Here is a 22,718-nt window from a genome sequence, read left to right as displayed (position 1 = left end):
ATGCTAATGCGAATCTTGGAAAAGCAGAGGATGATTACATCTATGCTTCAGGTTTTCTTTTCAAGATGGCAGGAGCAGCTGTTGCTTGGAAGAGTGCTAAACAATCTAGTGTTTCAAGTTCAACTATGTTTTCAAAATACATAGCTTGCTATGAAGCCACTTCTCATGCAGTATGGCTAAGGAATTTTATCAAACACATTAAGGTGGTGGACTCGATTTCAAGACCAGTGCAGATATATAATGACAACACTACAATTGTTTTTCACTTCATGAACAACAAGATGACGTCTTGGACTTCAGCACATTGACATAAAGTATTTAATAGTAAGGGAGAAGTAGCAGATAAACTAGTCAGGTTTGTGTAAGAAGGTTTATTACATTAAACCTACTAAAGTGATCTTCTAATCAACTTAGGATTACAAAGAATTATTGTTTATTAGGAACTCAAAACCTATCTCGATTAGGCAAGCCTCAAACAGTGTTCAATAAGGATAATGAAGGCTTAAGGGTTCCTAGTTCTACAAGGATTGGAATGGATTAATCCTATAGCATGAAGGATATCTCTAAGTGTTTCTTGATGGGCAAGACACTTAGAGAGATGCATATAAATAGAAGGCTCCCTCCTAGATCCGAATAACACAACACAGCTAAATAGAAATTCACCCATCAGAGTTATAGCTATAAGGATCGGATTCTCAGGAGAAGAACTTCTATACCTTGCACTGCCAATCTGTTCCAGCATCATCCAATCTGCGCCAGCACCATGTCAGACTCAGGTTAGTGTTAAACATGTTATGGCTTTAAGGAATTAACATGTGGTATCAGAGCTTAAGTTATATCATGTTATACCTAACAAAACTCGTGCAGGAAATAAATAACTGACAGTTTCAAGTTATAAAGTATGATCATGATAACAGTATAAAGTATGAACTTTATCATGTTCTTAAAGTTTTCTACAGATCATTGCTTACAGTTCTTGTGCCGTAATTGAGTAAGCCAAAGCGACTCAACCATTGCATGATCACTATATTCAAGGTTTATGATCAGAATTTGCACCATGATGCAAAACATGTCGAAAGGCTTTCTGTCCAAAGATGTCAGCAGTTTGATATGTCTTGCATCATGGTGGATCGACATGGAACATGGATAGATATGGATTAGTGAAAGGTTTTCTTCTGTCTAAAGATGTAGAAGATCTTTTGCTCAGGAAATCCACATCTACTCGTTTTCCAGTGTCAATAAGCATGCTTGAATCATTGTCCAAAGATGTGATTAAGTATGTTTGATTAAAGTTCTGGGGAAATTTATATATAAAGTGCTTATCTTGTTTTAAACATGTACAGTCAATCATAACTCGATTCGAACTCTCACTGGCTCAAATTATAAGAAATGGAGAGAAGATGTGGAAATTGCTCTTGGACTTCTGGATTATGAGATGGTTCTTACTGATGAAGCTCTATCAGTACCTGCGATTGATGCATCTGCTGAGACTAAGACTAAATATGCAAAGTGGATTAAGGCCAACAAAATGGCAATTCTGATCATGAGGAGGTCTATTTCAGAAGAGGTCAGAGGCGTATTATTGAAACTGAGAGTGCTAAGCTATTCATGGAAGCTATTGCAGAAAACTTCCAAGGATCCAAGAAAGCTGAAATTGGTACACTCATGAGCCAGCTGACAGATATGAAATACAATGGAGAAGGCTGCATAAGAACTCATATTCTGAACATGGTTGAGATAGGAAACAATCTGAAGGCTCCAAAAGTCCATGTGGATGAAACCATGATGGTGCACTTTGCTATTAATTCTCTACCTAGCATTTTTAGACAACTGAAAACTACTTATATTGCTCAGAAGGAGATATGGTCAGTTGCTGATTTGATAGGTATATGTGTGCAGGAAGAACAAAGTATCAGAAAGGACAAAGGAAAAGAACAAGTGTATTTGGTGCAGGATACTAAGTTTAAACCAAAGGAATGGACCAAAAACAAGAACACAGATAAGCAGCAAAGGAAAGATGAGTCTGCAAAGGGCACGGGTCCAGTAGGTTTGAAGTGTTTCTTCTGCAAGAAATTTGGACATTTAAAGAGAGATTGCAGAAGATACAAGCGCTGGTTGGACAAACAAAAGGGAAAAGGTAAGCATGAAAATGTCTCTGTGATTTATGAATCTAATACAGTTGAAGTTTTATCTAATTCATGGTGGTTAGACAGTGGTGCAACAGTTCATGTGACTAACTCTTTGCAGGGATTCAAAACAAAGAGGGTGCCAAACAAGGATGACTTGAAGGTGTTCGTGGGAAATGGAGAAAGAGTTAGAGTAGATTTTGTTGGTTTAGCTAGTCTTGAGTTGGAGTCAGGTTTCATTTTGGAATTAGTTGATGTCGTTTATGTTCCTTCTATGACAAGGAATTTGTTATCAGTTAGCAAGCTTGTAAAATCAAACTTACAGTTTGAGTTTGATGAGTCTGGTTTCTCCATTTTCAGAAGTAAAAGTTTTATTGGTAATGGATTATTGATTGATGGAATGTTTCGTTTGAACTGCAAATTACCAAATCAAAGTACAGAGATGATAAATGTGTTAAGTTCAAAACAGCCTTGTAATGCAGAATCTTTCACACTATGGCATAAGAGACTTGGACATGTCTCAAAAGAAAGAAAGAATCTCCTAAGCAAAGAATCAATTCTCCCACCACTTAATCACCATGAACAAGATAAAACATGCATTGAATGTGCAAAAGGAAAGCTAACAAATCTCAGAAAGAAAGGGGCAATAAGAAGTGAGAAACTACTTGAGATAATACACACAGATATCTGCGGACCTTTTCCAGTTAATACACATGATGGTTTCAGTTATTTTATTACTTTTACAGATGATTTTTCAAGATATGGATATGTGTATCTGATAACAGAAAAATCCAAAGCACTGGAAATGTTTAAAATCTACAAGGCAGAAGTGGAAAATCAGCTGGATTCTAAGATAAAAGTTGTAAGATCAGATAGGGGTGAAGAGTTCTATGGCAAGTTCACAGAAAAAGGAAGAAATCCAGGACCTTTTGCAAACTTCCTACAGCAAGAGGGCATTGTTGCACAATATACAAATCCTGGAACACCGCAGCAGAATGGTGTTTCAGAAAGAAAAAATAGAACCTTAATAGAGATGGTGAGAAGCATGATGTGTTGTGCAAAGCTTCCTACTTTTCTATGGGGAGAAGCTTTAAAAACTGCAAACTACCTTGCCAACAGAATTCCCACCAAAGCTACAAACAACATACCCTACGAAATCTGGTGTAAAAGAAAGCCTAGCTTGGCTCATCTAAGGACCTGGGGATGCAAGGCAGAGGCAAAGCTGTACAATCCTATGCAGAAGAAACTTGATTCCAAAACAGTGAGCTGTTTCTTCATAGGATATCCAGATAGGACAAAAGGTTATAGGTTTTATTGTCCTAAAAATAACACTAGATTTGTGGAAACACAGAGAGCAATTTTTATTGAAGAAGAGGAGGAAGGATTAGATGAAACAGATTTTGTTTTTGATGAAGTTTTGGAAACTAAGGAAACTGCAGCTGAAAACCAAACAAGAGAAGTCACTATCTTACCTTTTGATGCCTTGGAAGAAAACCAGCTAGAACTGGCTCGGATCAGCCAGAATCGCCAGATCAGCCAGAATCGAAGAAATGCGACAGATCAGCCGAATCGCTCAGATCAGAATCGCTCCAGATTTACACTCAGGAGATCACAGAGACCTAAAAGGCCAGCCTTGTCAAATGACTACTTTGTTTACCTGCAAGAATCAGAGCATGACATCAATACTGAGGAAGACCCTGCAACTTTCAAGCAGGCCATGGAAAGTGACAAAAGTTCACAGTGGTCTGCAGCCATGGAATCTGAACTAGAATCAATGAGCAAAAATGGAGTATGGAAACTAGTTAATTTGCCATTAGGATGCAAACCTATAGGATGCAAGTGGGTTTATAAAACCAAAAGGAATGCACAAGGACAAATAGACAGGTATAAAGCCAGATTAGTGGCAAAAGGTTACACACAAGAAGAGGGAGTTGATTACAATGAAACTTTCTCCCCTGTATCAACTAAAGATTCATTTAGAGTCATAATGGCTTTGGTTGCTCATTTTGATCTGCATCTTCATCAGATGGACGTTAAGACAGCTTTCCTAAATGGAGAACTGATTGAAGAAATATATATGAAACAGCCGGATGGTTTTGGCTCAAAAGGGGAAGAGAATTTAGTGTGCAAGCTGCAGAAATCAATATATGGTCTAAAACAGGCATCAAGACAATGGTATCTCAAGTTTGATGAAGTTGTTAAGTCCCAAGGCTTCATTGATAATCCATTGGATGAATGCATCTATATGAAATTCAATGGAAGGAATTTCATCCTCATGCTGCTATATGTGGATGACATTCTGCTAGCAAGTAGCAATCTGTCCATGTTACATGACACTAAAAGGATGTTGTCCGATCACTTTGATATGAGTGATTTGGGAGAGGCAAACTATGTAAATCAGCAGGGACAGAGAAAGGAAAATGATCGGCTTATGTCAGAAGGCATATATTGAGAAAGTGCTTAGAAGGTTCAACATGGGAAACTGTACAGGATGTGATGTTCCCTTCTCAAAAGGGGATAAATTGAGCAGTGAACAATCTCCTAAGACTGAGCAAGAGAGATTGGAGATGAAGGACAAGCCCTATGCATCACTAGTAGGAAGCTTGATGTATGCACAAGTCTGCACTAGACCAGACTTGGCATTCTGCATAAGTGTTCTTGGCAGATTTCAGTCTAATCCAGGTCAAGCACATTGGATTGCAGGCAAGAAAGTATTAAGATATTTGCAGAGAACTAAAGAGTACAAACTGGTCTATAGAAAGGTTGAAAATTTGCAGCTGGAAGGATATGCAGACGCAGACTTTGCAGGATGCCAAGATACTAAGAAATGCACATCAGGAGTTGTTTTTCTATTTGCAGGTGCTGCAGTGGCATGGAAGAGCATGAAACAGCAGTATGTGTCAACCTCCACTATGCAAGCAGAATTCTTAGCAGTTTATGAAGCTACTTCAATGGCAATGTGGCTTAAAAATTTCATGTCTATGCTAAGAATTGTGGATTCAATACAGAAACCGATTCAGTTATGGAATGACAATACTGCGGCAGTATATTTTGCACAAGGAAATAAGAGATCAAATGGAATGAGGCATTTGCATTTAAAGTTCTTATCTGCGAAGGAAAAGATTCGAGATGGAGAGACTGCTCTAAGTCACATTGGCACAGATTTTATGATTGCAGATCCTTTGAATAAAGGGTTGCCTAATCATGTTTTTCACAGGCATGTGGCAAGCATGGGATTGCAATTCAGTTTTGATGCCTAAAGTCAGTGGGAGTCAGTGGGAGCTAGAGTTCTTACAGTTATGTTTTAATTCTGATTTTGTTAACTAGTTTTATCTAGACAGTTTTATTTTGCAGATTTAATTGAATTACTTTTATACAATGTTCTGCATTTGCTATTTATGGATGACAAATAGAACAAAGGCCAAACTGTAATCATGTCAACATTATGTTTACAGTTTGAATCTATGAATGAGTCATTAAAGATTGTTGAAACCTTGGTAGTTTTGAAGGGTGGGCAAAGAACTGTTCAGTTTTGTCACACATACAGTAAAACCAAAAACAGTTCTTGTTTTTCAATCCAGTTGGAAGCCTTATGTGTTTTGCAGATTCATGTATGTGATTATAAAAGTCTTGGATGTTATATATCCATGTACTTCGATAGTCCTTTATGAATTTTTCAAAATGATAGTGGCTTGATAAAAGGAACAAGAGAATTTTGAGTTCCACATGGCCATTAAGTAATGAACAATAAGTCTAAATTGATTATTTGATCAAGTGGGAGAATGTAAGAAGGTTGATTACATTAAACCTACTAAAGTGATCTTCTAATCAACTTAGGATTACAAAGACTTATTGTTTATTAGGAACTCAAAACCTATCTCGATTAGGCAAGCCTCAAACAGTGTTCAATAAGGATAATGAAGGCTTAAGGGTTCCTAGTTCTACAAGGATTGGAATGGATTAATCCTATAGCATGAAGGATATCTCTAAGTGTTTCTTGATGGGCAAGACACTTAGAGAGATGCATATAAATAGAAGGCTCCCTCCTAGATCCGAATAACACAACACAGCTAAACAGAAATTCACCCATCAGAGTTATAGCTATAAGGATCAGATTCTCAGGAGAAGAACTTCTATACCTTGCACGCCAATCTGCTCCAGCATCATCCAATCTGCGCCAGCACCATGTCAGACTCAGGTTAGTGTTAAACATGTTATGGCTTTAAGGAATTAACAGTTTGATCATATCAGAACTCAAGATATGACTGCAGATCCGTTTACAAAGTTTATGCCTTCAAAAAAGTTTCCGAGACATGTTGAGAGCATGAGATTACTTCCTAGCTATGATGCTGCAATCTAGTGGGAGTCTTGTTTCCCATTCTGATAGTTTTCTAGTATGTCTAATTTTGTTGTTTTTTTGGATTAAGGGATTTGCATTTAAGGATGTTAATTTGGTTGGCAGTTTTGATTATTGAATAATTTCTACCATTTTTACTATTTAGGTGTTTAAACTTATTATGCATGTTGTTTATGTATGTGAGTTTATGATCACTTTGAGATACTATTATTTTAATAACATTACGGATCAGTACATGTTAAGGTTCACGTTTGTAGGTGCTTCATGTGTTTTGAGATTGCATTATGTGATTACAGATGACCTGTTTTTGATAAGGGAGAGTAGTGCTTGTCTATAGTTCGTTTTGTCTAATCGCTTTTCACTGTTGCTTGAAGGGAAGGACTTAACTGCTTTAAAGATTATCAAACTTTTGCAATACAGAAGCTTAGTGCTTAATCTAGTAGAAGAATGTTATATTCCTATTTAGATCGGTGTACTAGATACTAAGTTATATCAGGTTTGATAAGAGTTTAAGGGTCCTATTTCCTTTTGCATGAACCGTTGCTTGATGGGCTTAGAGTGTTAGTCAAGTCGGGTCTTGATGATGAGTAGAGATGCCTTGACCTATCCCTATATAAGCTTAAGACCTTGCTCTCATCATACATGTTCTCTAACCTAATCTCATAATTAAGAAAGAGCTGAAACAGTTTTTTAGATAGAGCAAAAGTCTTGAGTTGTTCGTGTCTTTTGCTAGAGTTGCTGCTACTGTTGCAATTGAATGAGTTTAGAGATCGTGTACTCAAGGAATATGTCGTTAGGTATGTCTTCTATGTATTTCAAGTTGTGTGAAAGATCATGGACATTATATAGAAATCTAACACATTAGTTATGAATGCATCTGTGCTGTCCAAAGCGTGTTATCTGTTGCGACACCACTGCTTCTAGTAGAAGTCTCTTGTTTCGGCTGCAAAATACATTTTGCGTTTTTAAAAGTTTTACTATGCGCCAGCTGATAGCTGATGGTTGACGGCTGAATTTAACTGTAAAAGTTTGTGCCACAATGCTCTACGCATTCGGCAGAGAATTGCCGAACACAAGTCAAGGTTCAGAATTCCGCAGCTCCCTGTTTGGTGGTTCTGGGTGAAACTGGTTTTAAAACATTCAGTACGTTGAGTCTGAACACTTTGTCAAAGTGACTTCCAAGAACTGTTAACAAATTTTAGTTCAAGTTTATGAATTTTTTTGGCTCCCTCACTACTTGCAGAAACAAACACATACGTTTGGTAACATGCTGTCGAAACTCAACCGTTCAGCCGAGCATGGGTCCTGGATTTTTCAAGTAGAGTTCATAATAAAGATGATTAGGAGAAATTTTTAACGTTGCTCAAGTTTCCTTTTTTGATGGAGCAATGCTAGACATTTGCGCTTTCTTACTACATTATTTGACCACGTCATGTGAAGGTGTAATTAACAGATGATTATACCCAATAAAAATAATTAACAGTTGTCATAACGACTGATGCAATAAGTACACAAACGATACATCATACATTATGTTGGAGAGCATACAGATTGGAAAGAATTTCTCCTTTCCTGTTTTTCGTTTACATAAGACATTGACATATATTAATTATCTTTTACAGTGTTCAAAGAACAAAATAAATTACATAGATAAACTGAAAAAAGAAATCAGTCTAGGAAGGTTCTCAAGAGCCAACGTGAAAATTGCACCAAGTACAAAAATCAAAATGAAAGCTAATATTATTTTTCCAATGTACAAAAAATTGATTTCTGGTTTCGATACCCTCTTTGCAACATGTAACTTGTCGGAACGCTACAAAAAAAAGGAAAAAAAGAAACAGAAATATAAATTGATACGAGCAAAAATTTTAACAATTGGTAAAGAGAAATTTCAATCTTAGGGAAGGCCAATCTCACCCACTCAAAGGCAATACATTACTGTAAATCAGCAGATATACTTGTTAAAAACATTTTACATTGTAGATTTACTTTTCTTGGAACAAAAAGTTAAAAAGAAAATATAATTAGATCTAGAACAAAACCAACTCATTCCAATGTGCAAGCACATTTTTTACTTTTTATATTTTTTTAGGGTTCTAAGGGAGCCGAAGCTAAAAAACAAAACTACATAAACAAACTTCTGGGTCTAGCAACCCCACTCAAATCTTCCAGTAGATAATGTCCAAAACCTTCAAGCACAATTTTTCACTCATCAACATCACAATCAAGTTTTTCTCCATGAGGAGAAATGTAATAGTAGATTTCATGGCATCATGATCACTTAACAAAAACTTAATCAGTGTTGTCAAAGGCACTCAGTGAGGCTTTGAGGCCTGGTGAGAAAACCATTTGTAGGTAAGATGAGTTTACTAGAGCTTTTATCGCCTAAGCAAAGAGCATAGGAACATGAGGTACTTGTCTGATAAAGTTTGTGTGTTAATGCATGAGATGCAGTTGAAAATAGTCAGTGAAAAATAATAATTTATTAGATTGTAGCAGCCTAGCAGGTCTAACTCTAAAGTGACTTAGTGTTGAAGTCAAAAGTCATGTAATCTACTTCTAAAATGAACTAAATTTGCTAATTAGACATTGCAATACTATCTTTAAGTATCTTCCGCACTAAAAGAGCATGTTTACTTAAAGATTTGCAAACTTGTGTTGTTAGTATAGTGTCTCCAGTCATGTTGTGAAGAAGTCTACTGGAGAAGCTCCGTGAAGGTTTTCAAGTATTGGTGAACACAAGCCTAGTGATTTATATTCATATTGAAGCCTCTAAGTATAGCAATCTTATCTTACATATCCAGGAAGGTAACAGTTATTTAGAAACCTAAAGTTTATACAAACCAGTTGGTAAAACCGTTAAAACATGTTTATGAACATGTTTGGCAGGATATTTTGTCTGCATAAGTCAATGTCATCAATAACTTTTGAACACTGCACCGAAAAGTGGCTAGCTCGGTTTTTATTGACCTAGTCTGCTTTTACTATTGAAAGCCTTCTTCCAATAGATGATTTCTGGAACATAAACAAGATGCTCCTAGAAGAATTTTCCTGTATGAACTCAGTTCTTGCATTTAAATTTTGCTCTGTGACTAATGAACTTTTAAGATGCTTCTAAATCTTCCTTTTTCTTTATTTTTATTATTGCTATTTTTTGCTTGTTCACGATCACAGTTCCAAGCATTTTCTTAGACCAACCAAATAGCAGTTCATTACCATTATAAATGCTCCATAAAAGGATTTTCACACTGCATCTCCTTCCTTGTATTATTTATTTAGGTTTCCTAAGCAACTTTGATGACACTACTGAGCTTGAATTCAAGAGTCAAAACTAATTCGTGGAGATATATCGATTTATCGTTATACTCCTTGTGACATTCCTTATGACCACTCTAATTTTTTCCTTCCTAATGAGCCCTGGAAATTGAGCTTCCAAATAAGACCCACTGGAACTGTCTAATCTTGGTTTTAGTCCCAGGTTTTCTTCCTATGAAATGTCTATCTTGACTAGAAAATTCCATAAAGTCATCACAGGCTTCACTAATCATAATAATAAATCGACTGAATCCATTCATCAATCAATTTTGATTAAGAAAACATTTTCCTTTAGGAACCACTACAAACAAATGTCCAGTTCAAACTCATCTATGCTTTAAATCTCAAAACAAAATTCTCAACCCGCTAAACTTACACAAACAAAACATACAGAAAACTTTACCATTACACCAGGAAGTGGCATTGCCATTGGCCTTCCAACCCCTTGTCCACCTCCAATTCCTATACTTGAACAAAACCCAAAATTCATTACAACTCACAATTCAACCATTTTTAACAAAATCCAATAAAATAACTAAATTTGATTTCAATGATTAAACAACCAATTACCAGAAGAATCCACTTGGGAAACGGTCTGTAACCTCCAGCCATTGCCATAATCGACGAGAGCCGAGCTGGGTCCAAAACTGATGGGCTCTTCTCCTTCTTTAAAGGCTTCAATATGCACAGCAAGTGGGTCCCCCAAACCCAATTTCTTGTTTATCAGTGAGACTGCAAAACCTGCCTCTGTTCCCCTCGCGAAGCGGCGTTTCATGCCTGAACTCTGACATTTGACCTCCAGAAACTATCAAAAATTCAAATGATCAGATTCTCATAAAAATTCGATCGAATTAGGTAATATCTATACCTATAACGAGAGAGAGAGACTACCGGAGGAGGACTTGGAGCTTCTGCTTCGTCCATGAAAGAGAGGACAATTGTTTGCAACTGAAAGCAGGTAATTTGTGAAGCAAGATAATGACACAACTATAATGGTGTTCGGATTGTAATTTGGCCTGGCATTATAATAGTATAGATATTCTATACAAATGTTCGATAGATGGATTTCTCTCTCTAGAGTTTTTAGCATGGTAGGTTGTGATTCAGTTTATTTTTCTTCTTAGTTTTACATTAATACCCCTAGTCATTCTGGTGATTTTTTCTTTCAATTTTATTTCATAAAGACTAGCCCTTGGCACATGCTCGTGCTCGTGCAGGTGCCAATTGGTTATTTTATTTTATTTTTTATTTTATTTTTAGAATTAAGAAAAATTAATATAAGTAGTTATGTTTCATAAAAATAAGACCTATTATTTGATTTTGTTTTTAATTTTAATTTTTTAATATAAAAAATATGAATTTATTATATTATTCTCATTTAATTAATAATTTTAATTCTCTGCCATATATATATATCTTCCAATTAAAATTACCCTATTATTCCTGGGGTTAAAATTGTCAGATAAAACAGTAAGCCAAAACAAAACAAAAGACGGCGTTGCTTTGTTCGAGCGGTTGCAGAACGTTGCGGTCACTGAAGTTCTCCATTTCCCCGCTAGAAGCAACCAGTTTCCCGGCCATTCTTTCTCCTCCATTTTCAATTTCTCCTCAGATACAGTTCTCAAAGAACGTTGCAGTTTCATTTGAAAAGTCATGGCATGGCAATCTTTTACCATTTCAGAGTTTTGACGGATGTCCAAGGACCTTATCAAGTTTCAGCTTTACGGGACACTCTTTTTAGGTTGGGATTTGTTAGGGTTTTTCTCTCGCTCATATATTTTTCCCCCGATGCCTAATTGGATTGTGGGGGGTTTTTTTGGGTGTCAATATTTCTATCTTATTACTATGAATATTTTTACTTTGTGTTTAGGTTTGATTCTTTTTCGGTAAAATTCTTCATTTCGATCCACAACCTCAACAGGGTAGGTGAAGAGGAGGAGCCTGAGCTTGAGACAGGCGTCCCATTTGGTTTGTTATCTTCATTACCTTCTGGTTTTGCTTCTTTTTTTTACTTTCTGTTTGTTTCTGATTGCTTTTTGTTTCACTTCTTTGTTTGTGACTGTGTGAGTAAGGATCCATTGAACTTATTACCTTTTATCAAACTCTCATGCGTTGCCACAGTTACAAGTTTACAAGAAATGATTAAACATCCAGAGAGAGATAAAGGATGAGTTTAATATTGTTTAATTTTCTGTGTAAGGGTATTGATTTTACTAATAACTGCAAACTGTAATAGTAGGAGCCAATGAATTAGCTTAAAGCCTTGAACTTGTTTTCTGAAGTTCTTTGTCATTCCTTCCTAACATAGTCCAATAAATTGCCCTGAAATTATCCTTTTGTCTATTTAATGGTTTTCCTTCTCTTTGGACATGCCATTGAACACAAGATTTTCTTAATGTTTACTTTCTCTTTGTTTGCAGATATGCTGCCAGTAGTGAATATCAAGTGACATCAGGCACTCTTCAAACATGTCGTGGTCAAGGGTTTGTAAAAGAACCCTTCCCTTCTTGCCTTACTTCAAGAACCCACAGCATATCACATGTGAATCCAGGCATGTTGCTTGCTTAGAAAATGTTGTTAGAGCAGAAAACTTGGTGAATTCCATCTACCTTTGGCATGAAAGTTGAATGTTTGTTGTTGATGAATGATGATTCAGATGCATACCTTTCATTGGAGGTTGTAGTACTAGTAGTAGTGCATGTCAGAGGCATTTTAGCCACGGTAGTCCTATTTGGCGCTTCAAGCTAGGCTCATTTGACAAGTGCGGTCAGCTTCCTCCATTTGCTTCTCAATCTTTGTTGAGAATCCAGCGGCCCTATTCTGCTCAGGCTATCACACAACAGAAATCACGCAAGATGCTGTTGTACCTTACGGGTTTGGTGTTTGCAATGGTGGCAAGCAGTTATGCAGCTGTTCCTCTCTACAGAAGATTCTGCCAAGCTACTGGATATGGAGGCACTGTCCAACGTCGTGAGGTCTGAATCTCTTATCTCATTTGGGCTTTAATGTTTGTTTGTTTTTTCTCCAATTTGATTGATTACAACTAAGGCATTGCGGTTTTGCTTTCTGTAGAGTGTTGAGCAGAAGATTGCTCGGCATGCTAAGGATGGCACAGTCACTACAAGGTCTGCTATCTGCTTCTATAGTAGATTGTCTTCTTCTTATGTTTGCACAGTTAATTAAATTGTTATTTGTTATTCTGTTGTTGATTTTTCCTCTCCACCACTAGCCTAAGATATTAATAAATGAATTATTGCTAGGTGATGACCCCTGTCCTAATTATACGCTACTTCCACTCAACTTCAAAAGTTTTTATGTGAACCTTTGTTTTGTTTCTATCTTATGAAAACCTTAGTCTTATACTGGTTTTTTTTTTTTTTCTTTCTGAAAAGATGTTATTCTCCAATATGTATTATTCTATGACTTGGATTAAAGGAAGATCCGAGTATTAATATTTCCATATGATATCCTCCTGCAGGGAGATTGTGGTTCAGTTCAATGCTGACGTGGCTGATGGAATGCAATGGAAGTTTATTCCTACACAAAGAGAGGTTTTTCTCATACAATATGTTTATTCATTAGGTCAATTTCAGTTTAGTACTCTGAACTTTCACCCAAATGGCATGTGACCACTCCAACCCCAACCCTACCTAAACCACAACCCATATAACCATCAGCCAAATTCAAACCCCAACCCTCTCTGTCTGGATGATTCCTTGATTTGGTTGCTGAATAAAAAAATTTGAAACGTTCATCCTCCACTGATCCCAAATTCCCTGAGCCAAAACAAAAGGCTTTTGCCAAATTTTCTGTGTGGTAGTGGATCATGAGAACACCACCATCCCCAATTTTTTCACAAAATTTTTTCAAAATAAAAACAAGAGTGAGATCCAAATTTTTTGATCTAGTCGATGGCGTGCGGGAGGCCAAATCTTCTTGTGGTGGAAAGGAGGGTGGGGGTCGGACCCTGGGGTGGGACGTGCTGAGAAGATACTGGGGTGGGAGTAGGGGAAGAGGTCAGGGGAGAGAGGGTGAGGAGGAGGGGTTGTGATTGGGGTGGGATGGTAGGGGTGAGGATGAGGAGGGGTTGGTGGCTGTGTCGGTTTTATCGTTTAGGTGGGATTGGGGTTGGAGTGGTGTTGGTGAGGGTGGTTTGGGTGGTGGTTGTAGTCCGAGGGTAGAATTAGGGGAGGAGGAGAACCATTTGAGTAAACATTCAGGGTACTAAACTGAAATTGACCCTTATTTATTCATAATGTGCATTATTGTTCTTGCTACAATTTTGATGCTTTACCTAACGTTCTTGCTTTATTTCTGGAAGGTAAGGGTCAAACCTGGAGAAAGTGCACTTGCTTTTTATACTGCTGAAAATCAAAGCTCAACTCCAATAGTTGGTGTCTCTACGTATAATGTTACCCCTATGAAGGTACTGCTCGATATTTTTATTGTCTTGTTATGCGGGTTCTAATGGGATTTCTTGACTCTGAGATGAACAATGTTTCAGTGTGTTATTTTTATTGGTTCCATAAACGATTGATTATCTAGCTCTCATGTAACTAAGTTGCTGATTTATTTTACTTAGATGTTGACTATCTTTGGAGGTTTAATGGTCTAAAATGTTTATTTGAGCATCTTGACTAGAATGTTTATGGCAGTCTGACTTAGATGGCACCTTTGAGCTAAAGATTTTTATTTATATGTTTCTATGCAGACTGTAATATTTATCCACTCTAATTCTCTTTGCACTTCTTCTTTTTGTGGTTCATGTTCGCAAATTAAGATATAAAAATAACAATGTTGACTGAAAGATATGAAAGGGGTTTAGATCCGTCTTTTGTTGTTTCTGAGGGAGTGATGCTAGTATCAGATGAGTTGCTCTTGAAGATATTAATCTCTCTCTCTCTCTCTCTCTCTCTCTCTCTCTCTCGTAATTCAATATACCTATAAATTATCCAGTGGTAAGTTGATGTCACCTTCAGCACCAGTAACCCGAAGGATATGTTTTTCCACTCTTTATCATCTACATTTTTCTCAAAACTGAACAGTACTTTCTCCACTGGGTCATCAAGTTGCATCTTAGTTCCTTTCCCTCCCTCCCTTTTCTTTTGAAAGTTAGAAATATTTGAATTGTAGAATTTGTTTTGTTTCTACCTATCCATTTGAATAGTCAGTGGAGGTGCAGCCACAGCCTTCGTAAATGTTTATATTTGAGGCTTGGCTAAGCATTCTTTCATTGGGGGGTAATTGTCAGGTTGTTGAAACAATGATGTCATTGGAGGGTAAGTGTAAAGTTGCTGCATTATGCTGTCATCTAGTATTTAATTCCTGAAAAATTACAATGCTTATAAGCTTATAACCAGAGACAGGTGGTAACAGAAAATGGAATGTTCGGTCAAGAGAATATGATTATAAGATGAGCTAGAGATTTGTCCTATGTTTAGCAACACTAATTGAGATAACTCTAAACAATGTCGTGAAATTTTTCATTGCCCTCTACTTTTGACTGTAGTTTATAATGTTGCCAAAGAAACAGGTACGAAACCGAGTTCGTGATCAAGACATCAGAAACTCATCCACATGATCCCGATCTTTTGGGACCGTTGTGGTTTCTTGAGATATAGTGTCTGAGGATAATGAAGGAATTTCATAGAAACACTGCATATGAAATCAATGCCAGCCCAAGGAAACATTTGAAAGATGCCTTGACAAATTGTTGGTGTTTTAAGCAGATCATAGGCCTAACTATATCTTGGATTTGAAAACAGATTTGGGCAAGGAAAATGACTAATCATGACCTAGATTTAGGGTTTTGCAAGATTGTAAACACGTGCACGAATATGACCTAGATTTGTTTGACTTCCAAGAAACCCCCATATTTGAGAGTAAAGAATTACTGACCCATCAGCTTGGTCATAAGTTTGCGGTAAAGTTGCTATCTATGAGATTGAGGGAGTGTGTAGCCTAGACATATGTTCACTCTATTGGTTAAAAAGTCATGCCTACTATTTTGGTATTGCATATTTAAATAACCTCAGATTTCAGTAAGTTGTCCAGAGAGATAAGTTTTGTATTGTAGATAGTCTTATAAGTTTTGTATTTTCGAATATAGTATGTTGAAAGCCCTGCTTCTATGAATTTTATGCATTCCACTTTAGAATCCTTGACTAGAGATAATTGTTGATTTCCTTTTTCCAGTAAAGTGTTTCATATCTATTTTCCGGAAGTGATAATTAATTCTTCTTTTTTTCTTCAGGCTGCAGTTTACTTCAATAAAATCCAGTGTTTTTGCTTCGAGGAGCAGCGCCTTCTTCCGGGGGAGCAGATTGACATGCCTGTAAGTAGCGTTGTATGAATCAGTAATTGTTTTAGAGGGAAAATCATTCTACTAAGGGACATCTTTCTTTTGCAGGTGTTCTTTTATATCGACCCTGAGTTTGAAACAGATCCAAGAATGGATGGTATCAATAACATAATTTTGTCCTACATTTTTCAAGGTTTCAGAGGAATAAAGATGATCTGCCATTTCAATAATTGTGAAGATTGTCACAAAGTTACATAAGCGACCGTACTCAATATTTGGTGCTTTTTATTTTAAAATTCATATTTATTTCAGATCACGTGTCCTCAGTAGGTTACACGAGATTTCATGACATGAAAAACTGAGGACAAAATATGCATTGGAAAGATTTAAAGGAAGAGATCTAGATTTTGACAATAACACTACATTGGTTGGAAATACTAGATACAATGTATTTTTTTATCAATTTGAAAATGACTAGAGACAATTAATAATATGTTGATGAATTTTATTCTTCTCATACATAACTTATGCATTGTTCTCAAGTAGCATACACGAGCTTAGTCAAGTTGACTTGAGTAGATGTACTCCCCACTCTACACTTGAGGTTGAACTCCCATGGCATCTTAGTAATGTGTCGGTGTATGAGAACTCTCCTCACCCTTATAGTTTAGACTATCGTTTGCATTAAAAAAGAATCGAAGTCAAAACCAGTTTAATTACTAAAAACTCTCTCTCTCTTTCCCTCTCTCTTTCCTCCGCCTCCCCTAGCGGGCGGGCAGCCCCTGCGGCTCAGGCAGTATTGGATTTTTAACACTATTCATAAAAATAATTTTAGAAAACTATAAAGATAGTTCCCATTCCTCCTCCAAGTTAAGCAACATATCTATATTATGCCTTAGCACATGAAATATAGGCATTTGGCTAGTAGCCTTAAATGGTAGAAAACAAAATTCAGGAACGAATATTGCAAACATTTCTAAGTGCAAGGAAGAAAAACACAGAAAGAAAAGAATTTTTTTCTAACTAGATGCTAATTACTAATGTCAGTATAAGTAGTTGTAGGATGGATCACACATCTGTTTGAGCTCAAATGCTAATAGGAGAACAAACAGAAGCAAAATCTTTCTGCTCTTTTGTTCGAAACGATTTTCCATCTTCATGCATTCAAGGGCCCATACCGATCTTCTTCTTACCTTTGTTCTGCTTTCCATTTCCCTTCTTGTTCTCTCTGAACACATGGGCACCAGAGCTGCGGTCTCTAGATGGAGTTGCATGTAACAAATGCTTCACATCAAGTACACCATTTCTAAAGCGACCTTCACTAGCTTTCAGAACCCTGTTCTCAGGCCTTTGCTTCTCCATTGATCTTTTAGAACCACCACTGAAATTGCCACCAAAACGTCCAAGAACCATATTCTATGCAGATTGATTATTGAGTTAGTAAAAGTTGACCACGCTTCCCCATTCAACAAGGGCAATGGAAGAGAATAATCACCTGTTCCAGCAGTTTTTTCTCCCTTTCCTTTTGATTCTTCATTACCACTCTTGCTATACTTAGAGGAAGTCTCTGCTTCTTTGGAGGCTGTTTCAAGGGCAAGCACACATGAATATTTCTGGAATGCATGCAAATGAATATTTCTGGAAACTGGAAAGCATGCAAATGAATAAATACACAACCATAGTTGAAGGAAGCAGTGCTACTTGGAGCTCAGTGTACAACTGAAGGACACCAATGTCCTATTTCTGTTAATGAGCTGTGTGCTTTACACTGATATTAGCACCATCTGTTTTATTGAACTAAAGTAATAACCTAAACAACGGTATGTCACAGCCAATCACCAGCCCACTGAAAACGCGATTGGAACCACCGCATCCACATTAACAGAACAAAACCATCATCATAACAGGCAACACACCTTAAAAACTAACTGCTATAAGCTACATCAGCCCTTCAATCCACATTAAGCTAAAATGATGGACTATCTCTAAACTCATTTGAACTCTAAGCTTAATATTAATTTCAAGTATGAACTTTTTCCATGGTCAATTATCCAAGCAAGTATTTATACCTTATGAGGTACCTTAGCCTTTCAAATCATCGTTAGCCTTTCAAATCATCGTGGATGGGTTGAATTTAGGAGGAGATGAGTCATCAATAAACTAGCCCGAATAGGATTTACATGCAAAAGATGCTAGAGGATTCAATTGTATCATGATGATTGTGACATGAGATTTTTGATTGAAGGAGGTAATTATCAAACCAGCTACGGGTACATGACAACAAAGCTTGTAAAGTGTAGAAATAATAGGCACTACGGAAATTCTCCCGCTCACTTATCTTTCCAATAGTGAATCCTTTTCCCATTCCCACAACAAACCAGAACTCAAAAGAAAGCAGTGCATAGCTTAATATGTTACTTTTGAATAAGATCAGGGCAAAGGTCCATACCTTTCCACCAAGAGAAATCACTTTCCTATTCTCCAACTCCTTCCTTTGCTTCCATGTCATATGAGAAGAACCTGCAATGCAAAAATTTGAAGTGAAAAAGCAGACTAAAACTAGCTTTAACACAACTGAAAAGGCACACATTCAAACATATGAAGTTGTTCTATCACAATACTTACTTAATAAGTTCAATGCACAAATCAAGAAGATTGATATCTCATTAATACTTTCCTATCTTTTATATATATATATATATATATATATATATATATATATATAGGGGGCGGATCAATGACACTATGTTTTAGACACAAGTTTTGACACAAATAACTTTATTTCCCGGCTCATGAAATGTCTCACACATAACCTAATATGGTTGAATCCAATTTCCCCACATCCTTATTAAGCAAGGTGTAGCAAGTTATTATAGATTAAGACATATTTTACTCATCACATCATGGCTTTTCTACTGTAAGACCTCTTCCTAAGAATCTTCCAAAATATAAATATGATTTTGCAGATATGTACACATTCTCTGAAGAAGGAAAACTTTAGCAATACTATTGTTTCACAAAGATATAAACAAAAATATCTCTTCACTTCCCAGTAATAATATATACCAACAATTAGTATAGATGATTACGAGAAAAAACCTCCATGGTAACAGGTGAACTGGTAAATAGTACCCCTTCACACTGTAAATAAATCTTGATCATTCATAAGGTAAAGGAGTTTTCCCTCATGCTTTAAATTTTGTTAACAACTATATCCATTTTGAACTGAACGACGCAATTGCAGTTTTCTCAACTAACTATTTACTAGAATATAACCATGCCTCAAGTTTAATTGTGGCACCTCAAAGGTTCCAAATCTTCCGTACACCTTGATACCAATGAGACCCATGGATTTCAGAATCCAAATTCAGTTGTTAATGAACCCTAATTAGACAGGACTGTATGTAAATTTAGGAGAATCAAGTTCAAACTCATGAAAGATCCCTCCAACCTTTTGAATTCTAGTGCATCTAACCATGTATGACATCTTCCATAACCTCTTGATTAACAGCTCTTATGAAACATCTTTGGTGCACTCTAACTCTCCAACTAGAGCATCTCGAGTCTAGTCAATTTTTGATTCGTAGTTTGATTAAACTAAGACTTTAAGTCCATCAAATGCCATGATACACTTGAAAAGCAAGAATGCAGTCCTGGACATGCAACAGAACTTGATTAAGCAAGAAACTAGCTCCATATTCACATGCTTAAGAGATTGTTGCCATATAAGCAAACATATACTTCACTCTGTTAGGTGTCAATGCTGATTTCCTGATTCAATGAAAATCTCAAATAAACTCGAATTACAATCCATTCACTTCTAACACATATCCATAATCACAGCACAGAGAACATAAGTTCATCAAGAAGTTTGAAATTGATTTCAAGATACTGCTGAGAATCTAAAACTGGAGCAAATGTACTTTTTGACACTACAGTTTCTTAAATAATTCCGGTCATCCAAGCCCAAAACTGACCAACATAATCACTATATGCCAATCCTTTACAAACTAGCATGTCTGCGTCATGTAGGACCAACCTAGTTTCATTCATCCTTAAGCTATTCATTACAACTATTTTCTCATATTATGCTGGTTGATTTTACAAGAAGGAAGGTGCAAAATAATATCAGTTTATAATAATTCAAATTTTTTATCAGTTTTCACAATATACTTAATATTATCACTGTATCAGCAACAATCACAAAATTAAGAGCATAGTTAAACAAACAGAGCTACCAATAGGGTTACAGGTGCTTTTTTGGGTTGACAACCTTCCATTAAAACAACAAAAGATATTGGATGAATCACGAATGTGAAAAACAAGAGACAAATACACATACCCAAAAGCTCAATCTGTTTCGAAATCTTCCTCATGTCCATTTTTTGGATCTCGGTGGCAATTTCTTGGTTATCAGTGTCCATGTTTTGGTCCTTCCTATCCGTTTGTCTCGTAAAGGGTCTCCCTTTGTTTCTTCCCTTATTCTTGTGCATTTTTGGACTTCTTCGAACAATTTGAAGGAACAAAGTATTGCACAATTTTGTAAAACCCAATAACCTGCCAGGGAGAAACACAGCCCTCAGAGGTTGAGCTCAAACTACATAGCCTTGTGTGTGTGTTTGTGTCTTCACATTTCATTTTCTCAACGGAAAACCACAAATTAAAATTAAAATTAAAATTAAATGAAATACCTCATGCACTTTACGAGCCTATAGGATGAAGCACGAATTTGAAATAAATAAATAGAAAAAATAACCTCAAGCACTTCCACCAAACGAACCACGGAAGGTGAAGCACAATTTTAAAATTTAAAAAAAATATATGAAAGATGACAGAATGTGATTCCACTCTGTATGTTTTGATCAAAACACAACAATCATACAGAAAAACAAAATTAACAAACAAACCCGGGTAAATGACATGAAATTTATACAAAGATATGCATCGATTTCAACGGTAAAACCCAAAAACCTATGCACCTCTCCCTTTTTCCCTTTCTAAGCCTCTTTTTCAAACACTCTGCTTTGCCGCATCAATGGTAAAACCCAAAAACAGTCCAAATTCAATCAAACTAAATTAAAACAATCCAAAAACACGAACTCTGAAACACCCACTTATTCAAACAGTAAAAACAAAGAAATAAAATCAGAAAAAAAAGAAAATTTCAGAAACTTCCATACCTTTAATGGAAAGCCAGTGAGATGAGAGCGGAGGGTGGCAGTACTAGAGAACTGATGCAGTGAAATTGAGAGAGGAGGGAGGAGGCGGAGCAAGAGTTGAGCGAGAGTTTGAATCGGGCGAAAAAGAAAAAAATATGAAAACTGATAATAAAGCCCTCCAACACAAAAAATATAAATAAAAGGAAAAACTCGAAACCATTACCCAATCAAAAATCTTCTAACATAAGGGCCTTTCCATCCATGAGCCTAGCCCAAGGCTAGGGGGAAAAAAAAAAAAATTGTGTTCCAGCGGAGCAGCCCAGGCCCGGGTGTGGGACCCACTAACTCTGGCCTAAAGCAGCTTCACCGGAGATCCAAAATTGGCTGACAGCCTACAAAGACCACTCTGACTCCCACCGATTTGATTTTTTGCCACGTGGCGTCATCCTGCCTCCGATCCGATTTTTTCTCCAATCCAAGCCAATTTTTTTGCAATAAAATACTGGAAAAAATTCAAATTTTTTAAAAATACCCAAAATTAATGAATTTTTTTCTATAAATACCAGCCAATTTTTTTTTAATTTATTTGAAATTTGAAATTGAAAATTTTATCCGATTATGAGATATGAATAGTATTGACATGTAGGAACCCTAAAATCTAATCCTAAAATATTATCCAAATTAATTATTGAGGTTAAAAAAATTGTGAATAAAACAAAAAAATAAATAGTAACTGCCCTTAGCAAGGGCAACGGGTGGAAACACAAAATTTTGATTTGCAAGGACAACCACTATTCACGTGAATAGTAGCTGCCCTAGCTCTCCCCCTTGCCATGGGCAAATGGGTGGAGTTGCTCTAATAATAATAATAAAGTTCACCAACACTATAAAATAAAAAATAAAAAATTAAGTACTAGACATAAGTAACTTTTATTAATTAGTATTCAAGACATTGAATATTTTTGTTTGGGTTTTAAGACTTAAGAAAGAATTGTTATTTTGAATTAGACTAAAGAAGACCAGCTTACAAATAAAAATATAAAAGACAATGCTACCTTGTTCTTAACAAGCCTGGCCCATCTTTAAAACTTAAATGACTCTTTAAACTACGCTCGAGCTACCCTTGCAAAATAGCTGACATGGAAAATCAATCACGGTACCAGCACCTTCTTCTTCTTCTTCTTCTTCCTAAAACCCTCCCGCAGCCGGACCTTTCGCTTCCTCTCTTCGCTCGCCTAACGCCTTCCATCACCATTACAACCAGATGTAGCCCCTAATAGTCATCGAATTCTACTTCTGTTCATCTGATACATATTGCAAGTCGAATATTTGACAAGCAAGATGGTCAAGGACAAGAAGAAAGAAAGCAGTGGCTCAACAAGATTGAGTTCATTGATCAGTTCATGCTTCTTTGTTTCATCATTTGCTGGTAAAGATGAAAATGTAAGGAGGGGAAAATC

General features: G+C 36.4%; 3 protein-coding genes and 2 pseudogenes across 4 annotated transcripts; 3 read left to right on the top strand and 2 right to left on the bottom strand.

The window, feature by feature from the left end:
* The first annotated feature begins 659 nt into the window (after positions 1 to 659).
* Positions 660 to 2,508, top strand: LOC107881836 (uncharacterized; annotated as a pseudogene). The gene is made up of 3 exons (XR_016122509.1): positions 660 to 776; positions 1,344 to 2,137; positions 2,248 to 2,508. The product of XR_016122509.1 is annotated as an uncharacterized LOC107881836 (transcript).
* Positions 2,509 to 4,600: 2,092 nt separating this feature from the next.
* Positions 4,601 to 5,386, top strand: LOC148915076 (secreted RxLR effector protein 161 pseudogene; annotated as a pseudogene).
* A 2,605-nt stretch (positions 5,387 to 7,991) lies between these two features.
* Positions 7,992 to 10,858, bottom strand: LOC103342308 (maltase-glucoamylase, intestinal protein). The gene is made up of 4 exons (XM_008245919.3): positions 10,690 to 10,858; positions 10,369 to 10,603; positions 10,202 to 10,260; positions 7,992 to 8,296 (listed from the first exon to the last, which is right to left on the bottom strand). The coding sequence occupies exons 1-4, from the start codon at positions 10,720 to 10,722 to the stop codon at positions 8,126 to 8,128; spliced, it is 498 nt and encodes a 165-aa protein (XP_008244141.1). The 5' UTR covers positions 10,723 to 10,858; the 3' UTR covers positions 7,992 to 8,125.
* Positions 10,859 to 11,331: 473 nt separating this feature from the next.
* On the top strand, positions 11,332 to 16,410 carry LOC103342309 (cytochrome c oxidase assembly protein COX11, mitochondrial-like). Its single transcript, XM_008245920.2, is given in 10 exon segments — positions 11,332 to 11,539; positions 11,669 to 11,766; positions 12,219 to 12,349; positions 12,455 to 12,773; positions 12,871 to 12,923; positions 13,277 to 13,349; positions 14,120 to 14,224; positions 16,052 to 16,132; positions 16,208 to 16,281; positions 16,283 to 16,410. Coding segments are annotated over 8 exon segments (813 nt in total). The 5' UTR covers positions 11,332 to 11,539; positions 11,669 to 11,766; positions 12,219 to 12,266; the 3' UTR covers positions 16,308 to 16,410.
* Positions 16,411 to 16,969: 559 nt separating this feature from the next.
* Positions 16,970 to 21,416, bottom strand: LOC103342311 (axoneme-associated protein MST101(2) protein). The gene is made up of 5 exons (XM_008245922.2): positions 21,280 to 21,416; positions 20,442 to 20,656; positions 18,549 to 18,619; positions 17,595 to 17,681; positions 16,970 to 17,515 (listed from the first exon to the last, which is right to left on the bottom strand). The coding sequence occupies exons 2-5, from the start codon at positions 20,590 to 20,592 to the stop codon at positions 17,264 to 17,266; spliced, it is 561 nt and encodes a 186-aa protein (XP_008244144.1). The 5' UTR covers positions 20,593 to 20,656; positions 21,280 to 21,416; the 3' UTR covers positions 16,970 to 17,263.
* Between the last annotated feature and the right edge of the window lie 1,302 nt (positions 21,417 to 22,718).

This window comes from Prunus mume, linkage group LG8 (genome assembly GCF_029339155.1).
Source record: "Prunus mume cultivar Tortuosa linkage group LG8, ASM2933915v1, whole genome shotgun sequence".
NCBI classification, from domain to species: domain Eukaryota; kingdom Viridiplantae; phylum Streptophyta; class Magnoliopsida; order Rosales; family Rosaceae; genus Prunus; species Prunus mume.
This window is presented reverse-complemented; position numbering and strand designations above follow the sequence as displayed.